The sequence below is a fragment of the Myodes glareolus genome, chromosome 8, assembly GCF_982192425.1.
Source record: "Myodes glareolus chromosome 8, mMyoGla1.1, whole genome shotgun sequence".
Taxonomy (NCBI): domain Eukaryota; kingdom Metazoa; phylum Chordata; class Mammalia; order Rodentia; family Cricetidae; genus Myodes; species Myodes glareolus.
In genome coordinates this window covers 62,399,165-62,421,553 of record NC_142033.1, presented here as the reverse complement: position 1 = coordinate 62,421,553, position 22,389 = coordinate 62,399,165, and the positions used below count along the sequence as shown (strand labels likewise).

Below are 22,389 nucleotides of genomic sequence, written 5' to 3'. Positions count from 1 at the left end.
GAACGCTCTTGGGTCATTATCACCAAAACTTCTAAAATCTCAACCCCCGCAAGCCGTATTCTCCACTCCCACCCCCACCATGCCTCGGATTCCTCGCCCCCCTCTCCTGCATTTGTCAAATGTTACTGGACCAGTGAGTCAGCTTGTGGGCCTCCAAAAGTGTGCGAGAAGTCTAATCCCAGAACAGCATGCTCTTTCCTGAATCCCAGAGTGTTACTTTCTCATCATTGTGAAAAAATAGCTGACAGAATAACTGAAAAGAGGAAAAGTTCACTTTGGTACAAGCTTTAGAGGGGTCAGTTCATGATCTCTCGGCCGCGTGCTTTGGGTAGAATATTATGTGGTGTAGGAGAGTTGTTCATTTCGTGACTAACCTGGAAACACAGAACTGGACAGCAAGTTGCCAGGGATAACACAGCGTTAAAGATCTTTATTCAGTGACTCAATTCCTCCCTCTCAACCTCGACTCCTAAATGTACACTGTCTTCCAAAATAGCACCCCTGCCTGAGTCCCAAGAGTTCAAAATCAATAACCTACAGAGGATGTTACATATCCAAATCACAGTGCCAAGCATGGTCCACTTGGGTCCTTATTTCTCTGTCCCCTTTTGACCCAAACAAGCACACAACAACCAAACTCCCCATTTTAATATAGTTGCACTCTAACTCTCTGATATCACATTCACATTCTCTTGAACCCTCTGTGCTGGGCTGTGTCCTCATTCTCTGAAAATGATCCCTCTTGAGAATGGGAAGAGGGGTCAGCATTTGAGTGTTTGCTGCTCTTGCACTGGACTTTGTTCCTAGCATCTATATCAGGCAGTTTCCAATCATCTACAGCTTCAACTCCGGGGCACCTGATGCCTGATTTTGGCCTCTATGGGCACCACGCATATGAGCCTGAATACACACACACACACACACACACACACACACACACACACACACACACACACGATTTTTTTTTTTAACTTTCCCTTTGTCAAAAAGAACTTTTGAGTTGCTCTTCTCTCTTTCAGGAGGCATCCTTCCAAGCTCCCTTTGCCGAGATGCCTGCACTTTCCTGGCTCCTGCTTCCAGCATGTCCCACAAGACTTTGAAACTTCTGCCTGTCACACAGTCTCTCTGTGACCTTATGATCCTCTCTACAAGCCTTTACTGAAGCTCAGCTGAAGAAGCCTCATGTACCAGGTCTACAGCACTGGTCCCTCATCATCACTCCATACTTGCACCCAACTCAGTGTCTCGTGTTGGGATCTCAAACTTAACTCCATCTAAACAGAATTCTCCACTTATGCCTTCTCCCCCAAACTAAAGCCACTTCATTCCAGCTTTCCTATTTCTATATCTAGCAGTCAGGGCCTTCCTTTGATCAGTTCTCATACTGAAAATACTGGTGGTGTCTCTGATTCCGCACATCCTTGCAAACCACATCCTACTCGGCAAATCCTGTTGCTTCTACTTTAGAACCATATCCAGGGTGTGATTATTTTTAGGTTTGTCATTTTGTTAATACCCTACAGGTTAAAGTCATGATACCTGGTCCCTATGTTTCCATCTTTGCCCTCCAAAGCCAGGCTGAGCCTTCCCCTTGTCACGTCAGGTGACTCACTGACCTTGAATGCATTGAAACTGAAAGATGGCTGGTGAGGTGGCCCAACATGTACGGTCCTCTGTTGCCGGGTGTTGGGGAATATCATGCTACGCTGGGTTACTTTCGTTTATGCTACATTTGTTCAACTCTGTGAAGCTGTAATACTTTGCCTGTCTAAAACACCTGATGATCTAATAAAGATCTGAACGGCCAAGAGCGAGGCTGGAGAAAGGATAGGTGGGGTTGGCAGGCAGAGAGAATACACAGGAGTAACCTGGGAGGAGAAAGAAGAGCCAGAGAAGGAGGAGGACATCAGGGGCCGATCATCCAGCTCCACAGCAATGCACTGAGTCAGAGTAAGATTTACAGAAGTAGGAGAATGGGAAAAGCCCAGAGACAAAAGGCAGAGAGGATAAGATAAGTTGAGAAAGCTGGCAAGAAACAAGCTAGGCTACGACTGGACATTTATAACTAAAAATAAACCTCTGTGTGAGTTATTTGGTTGCCCTCCCTCAAAAAAGCCAAAAGAAGTAAAAAGGATCATATTACTATAGTCAGGTCTGATGACCTGAGGTCAGCCTCTGGGACACACATGATACAGGGAGAGAAAGGACTCCTCAGAGTTGTCCTTTGACCTCCACTTGCATTTGTGGCATATATTCACTCTCTCTCTCTCACATACACACACACACACACACACACACACACACACACACACACAGAGAGAGAGAGAGAGAGAGAGAGAGAGAGAGAGAGGTGGATGCATGACAAATGGAGAAGCAAAATGGCAACAAAAATTTTTTAAAAAATGAAAATCAGTAAAAAAAAGAATCCTCCTGTCCCCCAGAGCTGCCCTGCTCCCCTGCTGCCCTCAACACTACCCCCTCTCGATTCTCTAGTCTGGCTACAATGGCTGCTCTTCTGTACCTTGAAACAGGACCAGTGACTTTCCTGCCTCAGCTTTTACACCTAATATGCCCTATGCCTGGAAAATGACTGTCCCATGGAAATCATGCGGTATGATCCATTATGTGACCAGTCTATATGAGCAATAGATGTCTTCTGGGGAAAGGGGGGCAGGAAGAACCACGGTATTTTGGGGTTCCCACTCGGGATGAAGTATTAGTACATATGAGACGTGTCTCAAACATCCCATCCAGCATAAATCCCATCACTTCAACAGCTTCCTGAACAAGCAGTAACAACTTACATTTCCCGAGTAATCACTAAACCCATCTCTCCTTAGCAAGCCTTGACAGAACAAATGTGAGCCCTGCTTCACGTCTAATTCTCTAATTCAGAGACGCCAGTTAACTTGACAACACATTAACAGCCAGGGTTGGGTTTGAACTGAGACCCCTGGAGAGCAGGCGCAGACCAAAGCTGCAACTTTAAAGATCTTGGGGCAGGATTTTATCAAGGCTCAGAAGTACAGGTTAGGGCATTCATTGCCACTCACAGGGTGAATAGAGAGAGGGAGGGAGGGAGAGAGGGAGAGAAAGAGAGGAGAAGAGGGAGGGGGGAAAGAGGGAGATGGGGGAGGGAGGGAGGAAGAGAGGGAGAGAAAGAAAGAGAAGAGGGAGGGGGGAGGGAAAAAGAGGGAGATGGGGGAGGGACGGAGGGACGGAGGGAGGGAGAGAGAGAGAGAGAGAGAGAGAGAGAGAGAGAGAGAGAGAGTTGGAAGTTGGACAGATTTTACCCTCCAGGGAGCATCAGATGCACAGGTGACAGAAGGTGCTGGCCCAGGAGTGTTCCCAAGCTGTTTGTGCACCTGAAGAGGCTCAAGTGCCAGCTTCCCCTGGAGAAGGAGGCTCCGGAGTCTGGAAGTAAGCAGCTGGACTGCCTGTTGACATCCTTAAAGTCTTATTCGTCCTCCAGTCACCCCTTGAAACTTTAACGCAGGGGTAGAGGGTGGGAAAGGAAACCGATAAAAGGCAAGTGAAAGAAAGGAGGAGGGACAGTCTTTGACCCTGTCAGCACTGTGCCCTCTTCCTGTGTAGCCTGGACTGATCTCCAAGGAGGTCCATGGCCAACTACGAATTTAGCCAGGTGTCTGGAGACAGACCCTGCTGCCGTCTCTCTAGGAAAGCCCAGATCTGTCTCGGAGTGGGTCTCGTGGTCCTGATCGCCTCGGTAGTGACGGTGGTCATAGTTCTGTGGCCGCGCGCACCCATGGTGTGGAAAGGCAAGCCTACCACGAAGCACTTTTCCGAGATCTTCCTGGGACGGTGTCTCGTTTACACTCAAATCCTCCGGCCTGAGATGAGGTGAGTTGGCATTGGAAGCACATGCTGGTCACGGCGGGGCGCATAGCTGAACTCCGGGGAGGCTGGCTGTGACTCAGCTGGAGCTCGCGCGGGGGAGCGTTTGGACTGTTCCAAACAAAGAATCTTGTGTTGCGGGTCAGCTGGGATCCGAGGGGGCAGTGATGAGGATTGGGATGAGCCCTAAATTCCCTGTGCAAGTTACCAGAACACAGCCCCTCCCACAACCACCTCGGGGGGTTGCAGGGCATGTGAGGTGGGTGTTGATTCATGCTGAGCTCCCCAAAGATTCTTGACTCCCACAGCGGATCCTGAGCTGGGTTTTGGGGGGCCATCCTTGGCCACAGCTGCACTGCAGGAACAGAATATGACTCGCAGGCACAGGGACTCGACACTGTCACTTGACTTGTGGTTTCGATCTGCCACCGTCCATGCCTGGAAAGTTATGGTCACAGGTGACACTTGACTAAGTAGCTTACTGAGCACGCTGTGGTGATGGAGGGAGTCAGAAAGGCCAGATGTCTGTCTTGAGTTTTATTTATCTTTATAAAACAGCATCCTGGGGTGGCAGTTTATGCGTGTAACCCCAACACTAAGGAGACGGGTACAGGAAGATTGCTGTGAGTTCGAGATTATCCAGGGCTGCATAGCCACATTGTAAATTCTGGGACAGACTTGAGTTGCAAAGGGAGACCACCCTTAAAATAAATACATTAATTAATCAAAACACACACCTAACAAAAACCAAACTGAAACAGCATCGTGACTCTTCTCACTTGATCTTAAATGAAACAAAGCAATCAGGCTGTAAAAACTGAAATATTACCTATCAGATAAGCTGAATCTACCTGGTGGACCTGTGCAGACACAGCGCCTTCATCAGCCCAAAGGAATCAATCCTCATACCCCCTTCCACCAAAGGGATGGAGGGTTTATTGCATGTCTATCCCCCAGCCATCTTAGTGTAGCACTGATGTCTGAAGCCAAACAGAAGCAGCACAGGCTGGGAAGGCATGCCCAGAGCCTGGTTTCACATTGCATCTTCAGAGGCACAAGCTAGATACTGTGGTTTGGGTCCTGGTTTTACTTGAAAGTGTACATGTAGAATTACTTTCAGAGTCCTGCTAAGTATTTTGTTTACCGATTTTTAAATGACATTGGTTGTTAGATCATTTTGGGTAAATTCACTGTGCCTAGCAAACCAGATGTGTGGCATTGGCATGATGGGTGATTAGTATTAACCCCGCGGAGTGTAGATTGACAAGCGCTGGCTCAGCCAATCCACTCACGTGTATGTATAAGTATTCAGCAAGTATTAGTTATTTGTGTCTGTCAGATCATAATCAATCTAAAAATAACAGGATTAACTAATAAAATTGTGTATATTTACTTCATTTCATGTGTGTGTGTGCATGTGCATGCATGCAGGTGCGTGTGTGCACATGCCCCACCACATACATGTGAAGATCATGACATCAGCTCTCTCACTCACAGTGTAGATCTGGGAATCAAATCCAAGTCGTTGGATTCAGAAGCAAGCATCCCTACCAACTGGTCCACGTTATTGGCCTAACCTGTTAATATTGTGATGATCGTCTTTTCACACACACATGCCCTCATACACATACACACACATGTGTTTCATATGAATATATTAGTGATAGATACTTACTGTGTGCCAGGCACTTAAAAACAGCCAATTGTGTAGTCCTTTAGCAACCACATTGAAGCTGAGAGGCAGCCCAGTGACAGGGGCTCTTGCTCAGTTTACACAGTGTGTTGGGTTCATCCCCAGCATCACAGTGAATGGATGAATGGAACAGAATAGAAGGAAACAGAAGGAAATCGCACAGAGGGAGTTACAATTGGTATCTCCACGTTACAGATAAGCAAACTGAGTCAGAAAGTTTGAGTAAACTATCAACACATGATTGTAGGGTTTGAATTCCTGTTTGTAGGTAGAGTGGCTGTGAAGTTTATAGGCCATGTATAGAGACCTTGAAAGAAGAAAGAAACAATATTATAAGCAAATTTGCCCATTTTATAGTTTTTTAATCCCATTCATTCATTCATTCAATAAATCTTTTTGTGCCCTTCGTGTGTTCCAGGTAGTGATCTGGCTACTAATGGCACAGGAATGACAGGGCTCCAATTGTTGTGACACTTTTGCTCTGCAGTGAACACCTTCAACTTTTCATGTTTATACTGGAGTGTTCTGTATGACAGATGCCCAGAGATGGAATTCCTGGGTAAAATGAGATATTGTGCCTGCCTTAGATAGGGTTTCTATTGCTATGAAGAGACACCGTGACCACAGCAACTCTTGTAAAGGAAAAAAATTTAACTGGGGTTGGCTTGTAGTTCAGAGGTTTAGGCAGTTATCATCATGGTGGGAAGCATGGTGTGTATAGGCAGACAAGGTTCTGGAGAAGGTGGGGAGAGTTGGAGAGTTCTACATTCGAATTACACAGCAGGGAGAGAGAGAGAGAGAGAGAGAGAGAGAGAGAGAGAGAGAGAGAGAGAGAGAGAGAGAGGCTGGCTTGAGCTTCTGAAACCTGGAAACCCACCCCCACAGTGATACACTTCCTGCTACAAGGCCACACCTCCAACAATGCCAGGTCTCCTGCTAGTGCCACTCCCTATGAACCTATGGGGTCATTTTCATTCCAACCACCACAGTGCCTGTTCTAAGTTTTAATGGTTTTTGAATTCCAGATGTTTCCGAATCCCTTCTGAAATAGCTTTGTTATTTCACACCTGCTCACCAGCCTACAGGGCCCACTTCTCCACAAGCTGACCACTCTTGAATGTCTTAAACGTTTTTTGTAATTATGAGAAAAATAGAAGAACAGTATCTAAGTTTCCCTGCTTGCCAGCAAGTCCTTTTTCTCATCTGTTTTTTGTCCATTTAAACTTTGTTCAGATTCTCACTCTTTTTGTTGAATTACTTACGATGTATTTGGGGGGTTCTTTATGTTTCTAGATAATATTTACACACACGTATACAAAGTGTCCCACAGCCACATCGCTGAGACCTCTGCTCTGCAGACACAGTTTACTGACAACATCCTGAGTTTCATGCTTATCTTGGGATTGTTTCTTATTTTGATACCCTTCTCAAGAAACACAGAATGGCAGTTTTTATTTTCAAACCTAGCAAATTGGAAATGTTTGCTCTCGATTCTGCACTAAGAATTCAGAATTCTTCGCTCTCTATCTGCACTTTCTCTTGTACAACCAAACAACCAAAAAGATTAAAAAAAAAAAAAGACTGGACTCTTCAGGTAAGGCTTTGGAGACAAAGCTTTAGGTTCTTGAGGGGTGTCGCCTTTGCAGTTACAGGGTTGCCACATCTTATATCACTTCTGCCAGGGACTGCCTTTCTATTGCCAGTTCCAGCAACCACTTCCTGTGTGTCCATCAAGTCAATGTGAACAGTCCCCCCTTGAGACCTTTCTTCTTCTGCCTGACATCCAGTGCCAGTGCTGATTTCCAGAGAAATGGAAATAGTGTGTGTGGGGCGTGGAGTGGGTGGGTGGGTCGAATTGGTCCATGTAGTCATGGAGGCTGGCAATCTGAAACACTTACAGTCTGAGATAATAGATTGGAAGCTCTGGAATTGCTGACGCTACAGCTTAATCTGAAGAAAGACCGGCATGATCCTCTTACTTCCTGGAACTTTAGTCTTTTTCTTTAAGCCTGGTAAGGTGCGAGCCACTCACAAATATGATGGGTAATGTCCTTCTACCAGCGATGTATTTTGAGCTCTCTGATTAACGCTATGCACACACTCTATGGATGAGTTACACTCCATGCCCCATGGGAAGGTGGATATCAAGGCTTGACTTTGAAAATGAAACTCAACTCTCTAAGTTGAACCAGGGACATTAAATGTAGAATATGCTTGAAGAATCACCCTTGGTTCCCCTATCTTGAAGGCTACACATCGGAACTATCTTCTGACTAATATGGCCCTCAACAAGCTGAGAGACACACGTCCAGGATTCGCCAAAGTGTGCACAGGCTGTCAGCACTGACAGTGGCTCTTGGCACTGTGGGAGAGTGTTAAGTGTTCATGTGACAGTCAGGACTTAGAGTATGTGAGGAGCGAGGTGAGAGCCTGAGAATGGGATGGAGATCCAGCACACAGACCAAGATGGCTCTCTGGAGAGGGATTTGGTTGGTATGACTTAAATCCCATGACTCTCACATCTTGGTGAAGATCGGCTTCCTGCATGGATGTTGGGGATTTCAGTCATTTATTGCGGTTACAGAAACTGGAGGTCCAGGTAAAAGTATAGGGATACAATTTTTAAAATTATCCTTTGCTCCTGCTTCTTCTTCAAAATGTCTGGATTTTCTCAGAGGCCAAGTCTGGGCATTTTACTTCCCTATGATTTCCACTTTGATAGTCTCAGCATTTATTTAAGTCATGATGAAAGCAGAAAGTCAGTACAAACACAGGGTAAGGATTTCCTGATCTTGGATGAAACTGTCATACCCCTGAACCAAAGTAAACTCTTCCTTTTTACATAACATTGTGTCAGGCATTTAATTACAGTGACAGAAAACTGATTAATCAGGGAAAAGTCTAGAACAACTGCCAGATTCAACAGCGGGTGACCCATCTCGTGACAATTTGAAAACATTTCCAAAGTGTTAGTTTCTACAAACAAGTGACATTCATAGCTCAGAGAGCTACACACATTAGATATCTAATTATTTATTTGTGACAGGCTTGAAAGTGACCAGGTAAAATGTAACAAGAACAGTACTTGGAGTCAGAAAGACCTGACTTTAAATATTCATTTATTGGGAGGTCAATAAAGCAACAAAGGCAGTACAAAGCAGAAACTCTGAGATTTTTCTCATTGTTGCACAGAAATTATCTGTATCTCTAACAGACAAGAATGACAAACTACCATCTAACTTAAAAGTTTGGAGCTATAACTTCATATGAAAATCATATTCCACCAGGCAAGAGTTTTTTGGGTAAGTTTTTCCACCAGTACCTGTCTTAGTCTTTTGCTGCTAGTATAATAAAGTACAGGATGTTTGGAAATATATGAAGGAAAGACAAGTTTAGCTCACAATTTCACAAGTCTAAGAACATAGCACTGCAACTCCTGGGCTCTGGTGGCAACCTCTGGCTACGTCATAGCATAGCAGATGGTGTCATGATGATGAGAACTGCAGGAGATATGGTTCAGTCATCCAGAAAGTCAGAGACCAGAGAAGGGACTACCCAATCCTTAAAGAAATCAACTCCTACTTTCAGAACAGAATTAATTTATTCCAAGAGTGTTGCTGATGACTTAGGCATCTTCTATGAGATTCCATCTCTTAAAGGTTCCACAAACTCAACATTGCCACATGGTGGACCAGGCTCCCAACATGGAAACTGTCAGGGTGCAGACACAGACCATATCCAAACTATGGCAAATTATAATATGACACTGCAAACAAATGTTGTCTATCTTTTATGTAGCATGACTAATAAAAGACTCAGAGACAGAAATTGGGGTTCAACATGAAGACCAGAAAAGCAAAACAGTCGGTCACTGTTTCTTACCTTGATCTCAGTCCAAAATGGTGATCCTGCCTCTAAGAATCTCAGAATAAGACCAAAAGTGAGATCTGCCTCTTCCCATTTTATAATCCTCTCCAGGACTTGGATTAAAGGCATGCACTACATGGTTTCTATGGCAAACTAGTGTGGCTACTGGGATTAAAGATGTATGTCACACTGCCTGGTCTCTAAGACTGACCAGTGGGGCTCTTTTACCCTCTAATCTTCAGGCAAGCTTTATTTATTAAAATACAAATGAAATGCCACTACATTTCCACCTTTAATCTAAAATAAAAAAGAAGACCATAGCTAATATAAGAAAAACTATATACAATAAGTACAATAATTATATACAATATATACAGGCAATAAACACATCAACAATGTCTTGTTCATTTGCATTTGATAAATTCAGAGAAAATATTTCATATCTATTCTACTTTGGCAAGTTCAAAGTCTTATGCCTAATTACTTTCTATCACAACTTGCTTTTTGTATCAGGTAAACAAGAAAAACTATAACTATCTAGACTTCAACTCCCTCAGAGACCCAATAAGTCTCTGTTGACCCAGTGCCATTCTGTTGACAGAGATTTCTGTCCCACCCAGTCCTGCAGTCATTCAGTCCCAAAGAAACACACAGAGGTCTACATTAATTATAAACTGGCTGACCTAGTAGTTCAGACTTCTTATTAACTCTTTTAACTGATATTAGCCCATAATTCTTGTCTGTGCTAGCCATGTGGCTTGGTGCCTTTTTTGGCAAGGCAGTCACATCTTGCTTCCTCTGAGGCTGGATCATGACTGTAGAATGAAACTTCCCTCTTCCCAGAATTCTTGTTGCACACCTCTATTTGCTGCCTGATCACTGTCTCCTTGCCTATACTTCCGGCCTGGCTAATGACCAATCATCATTTTATTAAAAATAATACAAGTTACCGGATAAAAGACCATTGTCCCACGGCAAATAATAACTGAGTAAGTAGGAAGTACAAGCAAGCAACTTCCAAAAAACATGAGTAATAACAGAAACAGCTGGCTGCCTGGACAGTCACCCAAAGCTCCTCTGCAACATTGGGGCATCCATCTTCAGCATACAGGCCTATCATATTCAACAGACTTTTCTGTGAAGCAGGATATTCTGAATGACTGCCCCTCCTTGTCTTGACAATGTTTTGTGGTCGCTTTCTTTTGTGTCCTGTTTGTCCAATTAAAAAATTATGTATATATATATATATATATATATATATATATGTGTGTGTGTGTGTGTGTGTGTGTGTGTGTGTGTGTGTACACATATATATCATTTTTCACAATACATACCAATTCAAGTTCTCACTCCCTTCTCTCCCCCCCGTTCCCTCCACATACCCTCCCAACCCACCCCTTTCCAATTCTCAAAGAATGCAAGACATACTGCCCTGTGGAAGGTCCAAGGCCCTCCCCATTTCCCCATTATATCCAGGCCAAGCAAGGTATCCATTCAAAGAGAATAGGTTCCAAAAAAGCCAGTACATGCAGTAGGGATAAATCCTTGTGCCATTGCCAGTGGTCCCTCAGTCTGCCCCAGCCATGCAACTGTCAACCTACTCAGTTTGGTCCCATGATTGTCCCTTCCCAGTCCGGCTGGAGTTGATGAGCTCCCACTAGCTCATGTAGACTATTTCAGTGGGTGAATCCTTCATGGTCTTGACCTCTTTGCTCACATTCTCATTCCTCCCACTCTTCAACTGGACCGTGGGAGCTCAGTCTTGTGCTCTGATGCAGGTCTCTGTCTCTATTTCCATCAGTTGCTGGATGAAGGTTCTGTGATAATATTTAATATCCATCAGTCTGGCTACAGGACAAGTCAAGATCAGGCCACTTCTCTATTGCTTAGGGTCCTAGCTGGGGTCATCCTTGTGGATTCCGGGAATTTCTCCAGAGCCAGGTTTCTGCTAACCCTATAATGACTCCCTCAATCAAGATAGCTCTTTCTTTGCTTTTATCTCTGTCCTTCCTCCATCTAGACTATTCCATTACCTCAAGTTCTCCTCACCCTTCCCTTTCTCCCCTCTTTTTCCCCTTCCCCCCTGCCTTCTCCCTCCACCCCCATGCTCCCAATTTTGTCAGGGAATCTTGTCTATTTTGACTTTCCAGATGTATCTGAATATATTTATCTTTGGTTAACCTTATTACTTAGCTTCTCTAAGATCATGAACTATAGGCTCAGTATCCTTTGTTTATAGCTCACTTATGAGAAAGTATTTACCATATTCATCTTTTTGGGTCTGAGTTACCTCACTCAGGAGAGTGTTTTCTAATTCCATCCATTTGCATGCAAAATTCAAGATGTCATTCTCTTTTTATCGCTGAGTAGTACTCTAATGTGTGTATGTGACACATTTTCTTTATTCATTCTTCAGTTGAGGGGCATCTAGGTTGTCTCCAGGTACTGGCTATTATAAATAATGCTGCTATGAACATAGCTGAACAAATACCTTTGTTGTATGACTGAGCATCTTTTTGGTATATGCCCAAGAATGGTATTGCTGGATCCTGAGGTTGGTTAAGTCCCAATTTTCTGAGAAACTGCCATACTGATTTCCAAAATGGTTGTACAAGTTTACATTCCCACCAGCAATGGATGAGTGTTCCCCTTACTCCCTGTCCTCTCACACATAAGCTATAATTGGTGATTTTGATTTTAGCCATTCTGAGAGGTGTAAGATGGTATCTCAGAGTTGTTTTGATTTGCATTTCCATGATGGCTAAGGATGTTGAACATTTCCTTAAGTATCTTTTGGTCATCTGAGATTCTTCTGTTGAGAATTAGTTGTGTACCTCATTTTTTAATTGGGTTATTTCAATTTTTGATGTCTAATTTCTTGAGTTCTTTATATATTTTGGAAATCAGTCCTTTGTCTGATGTGGGGTTAGTAAAGATCTTTTCCCATTCAGTAGGCTGCTTTTTTTGTCCTATTAACTATATCATTTGCTTTACAGAAGCTTGTGATAGGATTGCCATTTTTACTATGTTGATCCTACCTATCCAAGAGCATGGAGATCTTTCCATTTTCTGGTATCTTCTTCCATTTTTTTCTTCAAAGATTTAAAGTCCTTGTCAAATTGGTCTTTCACTTCTTTGGTTAGTGTTACCGCAAGATATTTTAAATTATTTGTGGCTATTATTAAACTTGATTTCTCTAATGTCCCTCTCAACTTCTTTATCATTTGTGTATAAGAGGGATCAATTGAGTTGATCTTGTATCCCGCCACATCACTCAAGGTATTTATCAGCTGTAGGAGTTCTCTGGTAGAGTTTTTGGAATCACTTATATATGCTATCATATCATCTGCAACGAATGAAAGTTTGATTTCTTTCTTTCCATTTTGAATCCCCTTGATCTCCTTTTGTTATCTTTTGTTATAGACAAAACTTCAAGAACTATGTTGAAGAGGCATGGAGATAGTGGACAGCCTTGTCTTGTTCCTGATTTTTCTGTAATCACTTTGAGTTTCTCTCTATTTAATTTGATGTTGGCTGTCTCACTTTGCTGCATGTTATTTATTATATTATTATATTTATTATATTTATATGTGTCCCTTGTATCCCTGATCTCTCCAAGACCTTTGTCATGAAGGGGTGTTAGATTTTGTTCAATGCTTTTTCAGCATCTAATGAAGGGATCATATGTTTTTTTCTTTCACTTTATTTATATGATGAATTACATTGATAGATTTTCATGTGTTTAATCAGCCTTGCATCTCTGGGATGAAACCAATTTGATCATGGTGGATGATTTTTTGACGTGTTTTTGGATTTGGTTTGCCTGTATTTTATTGAGTACTTTTGCATCCATGTTCATGAGTGAGATTGGACTATAATTCTCTTTCTTGGTTGAGTCTTTGTATGGTTTTGGTATTAGGTAACTGTAGCCTCACAAAAAGAGTTTGGCAATGTTCTTTCTGTTTCTACTTGTGGAACACTTTGAGGAATATAGGTATTAGTTCTTGGAAGATTGTAGAATTCTGCATTAAAACCATCTGGCCCTGGGCTTTTTTTTGGTTGGAAGGTTTTTGATGACAGCTTCTATTTTCTTGCAGTTTATCAGTCTATTTAAATTTCTCACCTGGTCTTGATTTAATTTTGGTGTATGGTGTCTATGTAGAAAAAAATGTCCATTTCTTTTACGTTTTCCAGTTTTGTGGAGTGCAGGTTTTTGTAGTAAGACCTAATGATTCTCTGAATTTCCTCAGTGTCAGTTGTTGTGTCTCCCTATTCATTTCTGATTTTGTTAATTTGGATGTTCTCTCTCTGCCTTTTAATTAGTTTGGGTAAGGGTTTGTCTGTCTTGTTGATTTTCTCAAAGAACTAGCTCTTTGTTTCATTGATTCTTTGTATTGTTTTCTTTGTTTCTATTTTATTGATTTTAGACCTCAATTTGATTATTTTCTGTCTTCTACTCCTTCTGGGTAAGTCTGCTTCTTTTGTTCTAGAGCTTTCAGCTGTGCTGTTAAGTCACTAAAGTGAGATTTCTCCATTTTCTTTCTGTGGGCACTTATGCTATAAACTTTCCTCTTAGCACTGCTTTCATAGTGTCCCATAGGTTTGGATACATTGTGCCTTCATTTTTGTTGACTTCAAGGAAATCTTTAATTTCTTTTTTTATTTCTTCCTTGACCCAGGGGTGGTTCAGTAGTTCACTATTCAATTTCCATAAGTTTGTAGGCTTTCTGAGAGTAGTATTGTTGTTAAATTCTAACTTTAATCCATGGTGATCTGATAAGACACAGGGGGTTACTCAATTTTTTTTTTATATCTGTGGAGGTTTGCTTTGTTACCGAGTATCTGATCAGTTTTAGAGACAGTTCCATGAGGTTCTGAGAAGGTATATTTTTTTGTGTTTGGGTGGAATGTTTTATAGATGTCTATTAAGTTCATTTGATTCATGACATCTGTTAGTTCTCTCATTTCTCTGTCAAATTTCTCTGTGGTTGACCTGTCCATTGGCAAGAGCGGCATGTTGACATCTTCTACTATTAGTGTGTGGGGTTTGATGTGCGATTTAAGTTTTAGTAATGTTTCTTTTACATATGTGGGTTCTCTTGTAATAGGGGAATAGATGTTCAGGAATGAGACTACATCTTGATGGATTGTTCCTGTTATGAGTATAAAGTGTCCTTCTCCATCTCTTCTGATTGATTTTAGTTTGAAACCGATTTTATTAGATATTAGGATAGCTATACCCGCTTCTTTCTTTGGTCAATTCGATTGGAAAACCTTTTAGGACAATATTATATTCAATAATCTGCCCTTTTATCCTATTGTACCTTTATCACCTTTTTTTCTTTTCAAAACAAGATCATATCTACATCCTCCCCTTTTGCTTTCCAAAGTAGATTTAATAATCTACTCCTTTATCCTAACATATCTTTATCCCCCTTTTTTCTTTTCAAAACAAGAACTCTGAATCTAATCTCCTTTGTTTAACTTTTTTCCTGATCATTATCTATATCAACTTGTAGTCAACACACTAAACAATGACAAACATCCATAATCCAATTTTTGGGAATGTGGGCATAGTTTTAGGTTACTTCCTGCTGACTGGGGGTGCTGATAATCTTATGGGGACCCAAAGTAAGTTTAGGATAATTGTCAAAAGTCCTGATTGAGGTATTCTGTAAGTCTGGATTATATCAGCCAGCATTCTTGAAACTGTTCTAGATGTCGAACTCAGAGGAAACTGCAACAGAGGTACTCTAAAATGTTGGACCATCTGGGTCATACACTCCTATTGGAGATTTTTCAGGGTGTCTTCCTCAATCAAACCTCACTTTTCCTAACCAATAATGAATTCACATACTCTCATTTCCTATGGAAACAAAAGCAACACCTCTTCTTCAAAGTAAGATATCTTTTGACTTAAATTTTGAAGTCAAGTTATTTTCAAAATATATAGGTTAGATTAATCAGCAGCATTTATAATCAAATGTCTTTTAACAGCTGTTCCTCCTTCTTTAGCAGTAAAACAATTCAAAGATAACACAATAACACAGTGTCCAGATTCTCTGTGTATTTTCCATCTTTACATGGAAGCTAAGCCTGGGTGGATGGGAGCTAGGAGCACTAGTTTTTTTCTCCCGTACCCAGGTGACTAAGTTTGGGTCCAGCTCTGGCCAGAGCTGGTGGCTAAAAAGCCTCAGGCAAACGGCTTTTTTGAAATCATTTCCCAAAAGTTGGGTGCCAAATGTAGCATGATTAATAAAAACTCAGAGACAGAAATTGGGGTTCAACATGAAGACCAGAAAAGCAAAGCAGCCAGTCACTGGCTCTAACATCAACCTCAATCTAAAATGGCGATCCTGCCTCCAGGAATCTCAGAATGAGACTGTGTCTGAGAGCTGTCTCCTCCCGTTTTATAAACCTCTCTAGGGCTTGGATTAAAGGCATGCATGCACCACCTGGTTTCTATGGCAAACTAGTGTGCCTGATGAGATTAAAGATGTATGTCACACTGCCTGGACTGTAAGGCTGACCATTTGGGCTGTTTTACTCTCTGATCTTCAGACAAGCTTTAAAATACAAATGAAATGCTACCACAATCTTTTGTCCTTAATTTGGCCTTCCTTCTAAGTTTTAAATATTTTGTAACATATTTCTTCATGAAGACTGTCATTCTTCTGTACCTATTGGGAGCGGAACTGGTCTTAGGATGCCTAGGACCTTCAGAAGGCTACCGAAATCTATGTCTAAAGTTCTTCTATAAAATCCTGAGATATTTGCATATAATTTTCACTTTGTCACTCATATTTCATGTCTTCTCTGGATTTCTTAAAAACCTAATACAATATTATATTAATTGTTATTATGTCATGTAGTCCAGAGAATGATATCAAGAGGGAAGGTACATACATGCTTGGTATGGAGATAACTTATTCTGACTATTTTCAATCTCCAGTGGTTTGTGTTTACAGCCACGGAAACCTCATGTACAAAGGGCCACCTCTATTTCTGAACTCTTGCAGATCCATCTGGCTTCCAGCAGTGAACAAAACACACAGATTTTTTTTTTTTTGATTTCCAGATCTTACATTCTTACAGGAAGAAGTAGACATGAAACAAAACAAGAGCATACACACTTTAGCAAGTGGTAGGAGGTGCTGGAGAAAATGTGGAGGAAGATTTCTATTTTCAATTATAGGAGTAAAACCAGGGTGGCTTCCCTGGAAGGTGACATTTTAGAAATTTCCAGCCTGTGTTTAATCTTCCAGAATTTTCTTAAAGACACAACATAACTTTGATTTGTCCTAATGCAGAGTCATGTATACTCTGTATATATGTATAGTAAGTTTTTTAAACTTATTACCATTTTCTCTTCATTTACAGATATCAGTCAGTATATGGAACAGAATGGCCATTCGGCTAAGGATTTTCCACCCCCTGGGTTAGGATGGTTACATTCTGGTGTTGCTCATTGCTTATTTTTCTGCTTTGATTTGATTTATTGCTATTGCATGTATGTGTATGAAGTGTGTGAGCACATATGTGCATGGGCACACAGGTACCATGGAGCGTGTGTGTAGGTCAGCTTTCTCCTTCCACCTGCATGTGGGTACCATGGAACACACTCGGGCTGTCAAGCTTGTGCAGCTAGCGCTGTGATTGCTGCGTCACCTCACCGGAGCCCAGTGAGTGCTGCTGTTTAACATGCTCTTCCAGAAGCAGTGTTGCCTGTGAACTGACAGCCAGGTCAGAGTCAGTTAGACTTGGGGATGGAGCAGGAATATTTCACAGAGGTAGCTTCCCTTGCAACATCACATCCAAAGACCTGTGATGTCATATATTGTCCCACAGTTTGAAGGTGATTAGAGCTGGACACTGCACACCTGGGGCATCTGTTCTCAAGTTCCACAGTGACTTTTCACTCCATTAGTTTGGTAGCATCTGATGATCGTGGCCAAGGTTGACCAGTTCCATGGGGGTTAGCAATTCACTATTTTCTAACTGGGAGAGTCCTTTGACATTTATTTACTTTATTTCTTCTGAGGAGAGAGCTTTTGCCATTGGTTGTCTTGAAAGAGAGTTCATTAAAAAAAAAAGGCTGATAAGTGCTTGATTCTTTCTCATTAGTCCGATGGCAAATATATTAGTCAGGGTTCTTTATAGAAACAGAGCCAGTGAAAAGCTGTAGATGGGGAGGCAAGAGGAAAATTTGCTAGTAGAACTGGCTTGTGTAATTACAATGACTGGGAAATCTCACAATAGACCTTTGCAGGCTGGTGACCAAAGGATGCCAGCAGAATTGCTCAGTCCCACATCTGAGACCTTAGAACCAGAGTAGCCAACGATGTGACACAATCTCAGACCAAACTCCAGAGGATCAATCTGGCTACAACTACTGGTATAGAGCCTGGACTCCCAAGGCCGTAGAACCTGAACCGCTGATACACAAGGCAGGGGAGCACTCTCAGGGCAAGAACCAATCCTCAGTGTCCTAAACATACCTTTTAACTATCCTGCCCTAGAGATGGGACTGTCTACTATTCTGAGGAACCATGCCCACTGCTGGTAGAAACAAAACTTAGAGAGTGTGCCAGGGCTACTCCCTGCCATCTGGCATGGGTTTTCTGGACGTTAGTGGCTAGTTCTAGAAGATAGTATTTTTAATATTTTGTTTTTGAAGTAATGTACATGTGTGTGTGTGTGTTTGTGCGCATGAGTCCAGTGCTCTTGGAGGCCACAAAAGAGTGCTGGATCCCATGAAGGTGGAGTTTCAGGCAGTTTTGAGCTGCCCGACATGAGTGCTGGGAGCCAAACTCAAGTCCTCTGGAAGAGCAGTGTCTGTTCTTTAACAGCTGAGTCATCCCTCTGGTCACTAGAAGGCAGGAGAGACATAAAGGTTATAAGTTCACATCTTTACTTCTCTCCTACTGAAAAATCTTAGCTCCTAGTAACAATATAATTATGTGTTTGCTTTATCTCTGGTTATGCAACATCTAATTGCTATACATTTGTTTTATGCTCATGTCATTATTGTTCTTGTAAACACTCTGTATTTTAAGTGATGTGAGCTATCTTCAAGGCTATTTTTTTGACCTTCACAGACAAGATAAATGCCACTAGTGTTGTGTGTTGAAAGTACTCTGTACTGACATGTCGCTGTTTAATTAAAGAAAAACCATACTGTCTGTCTCACTTAGTGTTGACTGAATTTTCTGTCCTGCCCAGTTCCTGCAGTTGTTAAGTCCCAAGGAAATCACACAGAGGTCTACATTAGCGATAAACTGATTGGCCCATTAGCTCAGGCTTCTTATTAACTCTTATAACTTATATAGCCCATTATTCTAGTATATGCTAGTCACATGTTTGATATCTTTTTTAGCGAAGCAGTCTCATCTTGCTTCTTCTGTGGTGGGCTCACAACTGCAGAAAGAGCTTCCTTCTTCCCAGAATTCTCCTGTTCTCGTTGACCTGCCTCTGCTTCCTGTCTCGTTGTCCCACCTATACTTCCTGCCTGGTTACTGACCAATCAGTGTTTATTTAAAATATAATTGACAAAATACAATTGTCCCACACCATCTTAGAACAGACAGTAGCAAGACAAGAATGAAACTAAGAAAGTCATCCAGAGGCTCTCATTAATTTTTCTTTAGTTCATTTCAGTATCGCTACCACTCATCTTAAGTCAATCTTACCAGATTCATCAATCTACTGTTAGTTGTCTGCCTTCATCTCACTGGACTAATCAGAATCACTAGAAAAAGTTGACCTCACACCCTCCTTGTGAAACATTTTCTTCCCCATCTTTCAACAGTTTGCTTTCAAATTCATAGCTTTACCCAAAACTTCACATCCCCAAGACTGTCACAACCCAACTTCCTATTGAAAAATGCCCACTTGGACAGCAGCGGGAGTTACAAAACTCATTTGTACAGATCCCAATCTCTGGTGCATTTCTCAATTTGTTTCACTCTGTTTTTTTTCCCTATTTGAAATAGCAACTTATTTTCCAGTAGCTCAACTAAAAACATCTCAGCATCACTTCTTTCTCCTTTTTCCCCTTCACATTCCATGTACACTCACACACTTAATGAAATGGTTCTACTGTTAAATATATCCAGGTTGTTGTGGGTGCGTATGTTCATCCCATCATTAAGAAGCCGAGGACTGCTCTTTAAGGTTAGCTTGGGTTATATGGTGAGTCTGAGGACAGCCTGGGCATGAGTCTTGTCTATCCTCTGTCCCAAATGTACCCAGAGTATATCCACTTCTCTCTACATATGCCGCTCTCTCTCCAAATCATAGTACTTTTGCAACTGCATTTCTCTGGGAAGAACAGAAATAGGTAACAGCTGGTATGCAAAAATGGAAGAAACTGAGGAGTCACTGGAGAGGCAGAACCTTTTAAGTAGGTTAAGAAATCATCTAAGCGAGGAAGGCCTCCAGAAATCCATAATGTCCAACAGTCATTACAATTGGTATTTCGATGCCAAATGTAGCATTTTTTCAATAGATTCACAAAGTCACACTCATTTTTTTTTACTGAAACAAGCACTTAATGTTCATAGGAAGCATTGTTTTTATTTATCTCTTACCCAATTTACTTACATACAATTTAATAAAATTATATAATTAAAAATAGAAAGCACAAACATATTTACAAAGAGGTAAATACATATCCAAGTGGGTGGAAACGGAAGTTCTTGCCTGTACTCCCGAGGTGTCTGGGAATTGCGGTGAAGACAGCTCCTCTTATAGAGAAAGTGTCAGACAATGGATATCCACATGGGAAAGATGGGTACTATGTCTATGACTGCCCTCCTTTGCTTTCTGTTGCTGGGATAAACACCATGACCCAAAGCAACCCGGAGTGGGAAGGGTTTCGTTCACCAAGTTGGTGTGGACGTGGTTTCTGGGAAAATGACTCCAGAACTGAGCAGCTGTCAGTCTTGTTCTTGGAGAAACTACGTGGAAATTGATCGTGTCAGGATATTGAAAAGATCAGCTTCCTCAAAGGAGAAGTGGGTGGCAAGAATAGATTTAAGACATTGAGAAAAAAAAAACAGGAAAGATGAAGAATTGGTTTCCTGTGCACATGTGTTATGAAGGGTCAGAAAGAGAAATGTGGTTATATTCATATGCCAATATGGATGGAAATGCAGAGATAGTTTTAACCAATAGGTACCCACTCTGGGAGAGGTGATGAGGAAACAGGAGACTGAGAGCTGAGTCAGAAATAGGGAGTCAGCCAAGCAAGAGACTAATATTTTTATTCCCTTTAAGGACTGATTTTTCTCAAACAATGAAAAGGAAGTATGCCCGCTGTAGAATGCACAAGATAAAGAATGTGAAGCCAATGAACCCCCAGTTAGAATCCTAAATAATGGGTGGCCCCACCACTTAAAAAATGAATAAAGTTTAAAATAAAGGACAAAAGCAGTCCGTGCCTGCTTAACCAGATAGATGGTTTCCACACTGAGTAGCTTACACAATGCCGTTAAAATATTTTGTAATAAATTAATTTTTAATTGTATGGTGTGTTCTCCTTACCATAATATGTCAGATATGGTATGCACACATGGGACAAGTTTGACTTTACATATTTATTAACGAATCAATCCCACACCAGTTATGTTTTAAGGGGTTATTTATTTGGCGGGGGGGTAAAACTTACATACACCATAAACCGTCAGGAAGGGAGCCTAGTCGCTGGAGCAGCAGCTGAGACCGAGCACCGGAACCAAGAGCCGGAACCAAGAGCCGGAACCAAGAGCCGGAACCAAGAGCCGGAACCAAGAGAGCCTTATCCGGAACTGCTTCTCTTTTTAAGAGAGAAATATACTACGCCCCAGTGGGCTGGTATTTCAGCAGCTATTGGCTGACGGAGCGGAAGTCGCTCCCCGCTGCACTGTGGGCTCCTGCTTCAGTGATTATTGGTTGAGGCAGCGGAAGTTACTCCCACAACACCTCCCCCTTTTGTTTAAGTAAGAGAGTTCTAAGCCTACTACGAAATTATATACAGTAAGTACAAACCTACACAATTATATACAATAAATACAAATATCCTATTCTAACTAGCTTAAGTCTTGTATAAGAAATAACTTGGCCACGTCATAAAAGGAAAGTAACTACGTTTATATAATCTTCAATCCCATCAAAGACCTGAGAAGGGAAATAATGTTACCTAAGTAATTAGGAAGTGCAATCAAACTTCCAGAACATGTAACAAATCACAGAGACAACTGGCTACCTGGGCAAACACCCAAAATCACGTTTGCAGCGTTGAAGCAACCAACTTTGGCTAAGGCCTAACGTAACTGACATACCATTTTCAAAGGCAAGGAACTTTTCAAAACTATCTTATTCTGTCTTGGCAGGATATGACAGTCCTGTTTTATCCATTTACGGATACTCTGCAACTCTGTCAGTAGTTGAGGTATGGGCATTTCTTTACCCAAAGGCCAGTTCTACCAAGAAGAAAGGCTCCAGGTGGAGTGTCTTTGGTGCTCAACATTCTCTCGGGAATAGATCAGTGTTGCCAGGAAGGATTGTGTCTCCCTACCACAGAACTCTGAGTTAGATTAAAGGCCATTTTCTACAGCTCTTTGAAGAGGTTGAAGATTATCTATCTATACTGAATATAATCTCTATGTATCTAAAGAACCTGATTAGTCTAATTATAAATGACAAACTTAGATGACTATTGATCTATATTATTCTCAATATCTATCTAACTTAAAGACTGAAATAGTAAACAACTGTGCAATAAATGGGGACAATATGACCTCCAAATATAAACAATGTGCAAGTATACATTGCAATATGGTAAATATATATATCAATACATAAACAATATATAAGTATCTTAATCAGAGGTAGAAGTGTACAATGCAATATGGTAAAATATACATATATCAATACAATATATATATGTCAATACATAAAAATGTTTTAAACAGAGGTAGAAGCATGTATGCATA

General features: G+C 41.4%; 1 protein-coding gene across 1 annotated transcript in view; it reads left to right on the top strand.

Moving 5' to 3' along the window:
* Positions 1–3,307: 3,307 nt before the first annotated feature.
* Cd38 (CD38 molecule) overlaps positions 3,308–22,389 on the top strand; it is a 53,618-nt gene continuing 34,536 nt past the window's right edge. Inside the window, exon 1 of the mRNA XM_087909058.1 lies at positions 3,308–3,861. Within this exon, the coding sequence (XP_087765184.1) occupies positions 3,620–3,861 (242 nt within the window). The 5' untranslated portion in view covers positions 3,308–3,619. The remainder of the gene's footprint in view (positions 3,862–22,389) is intronic.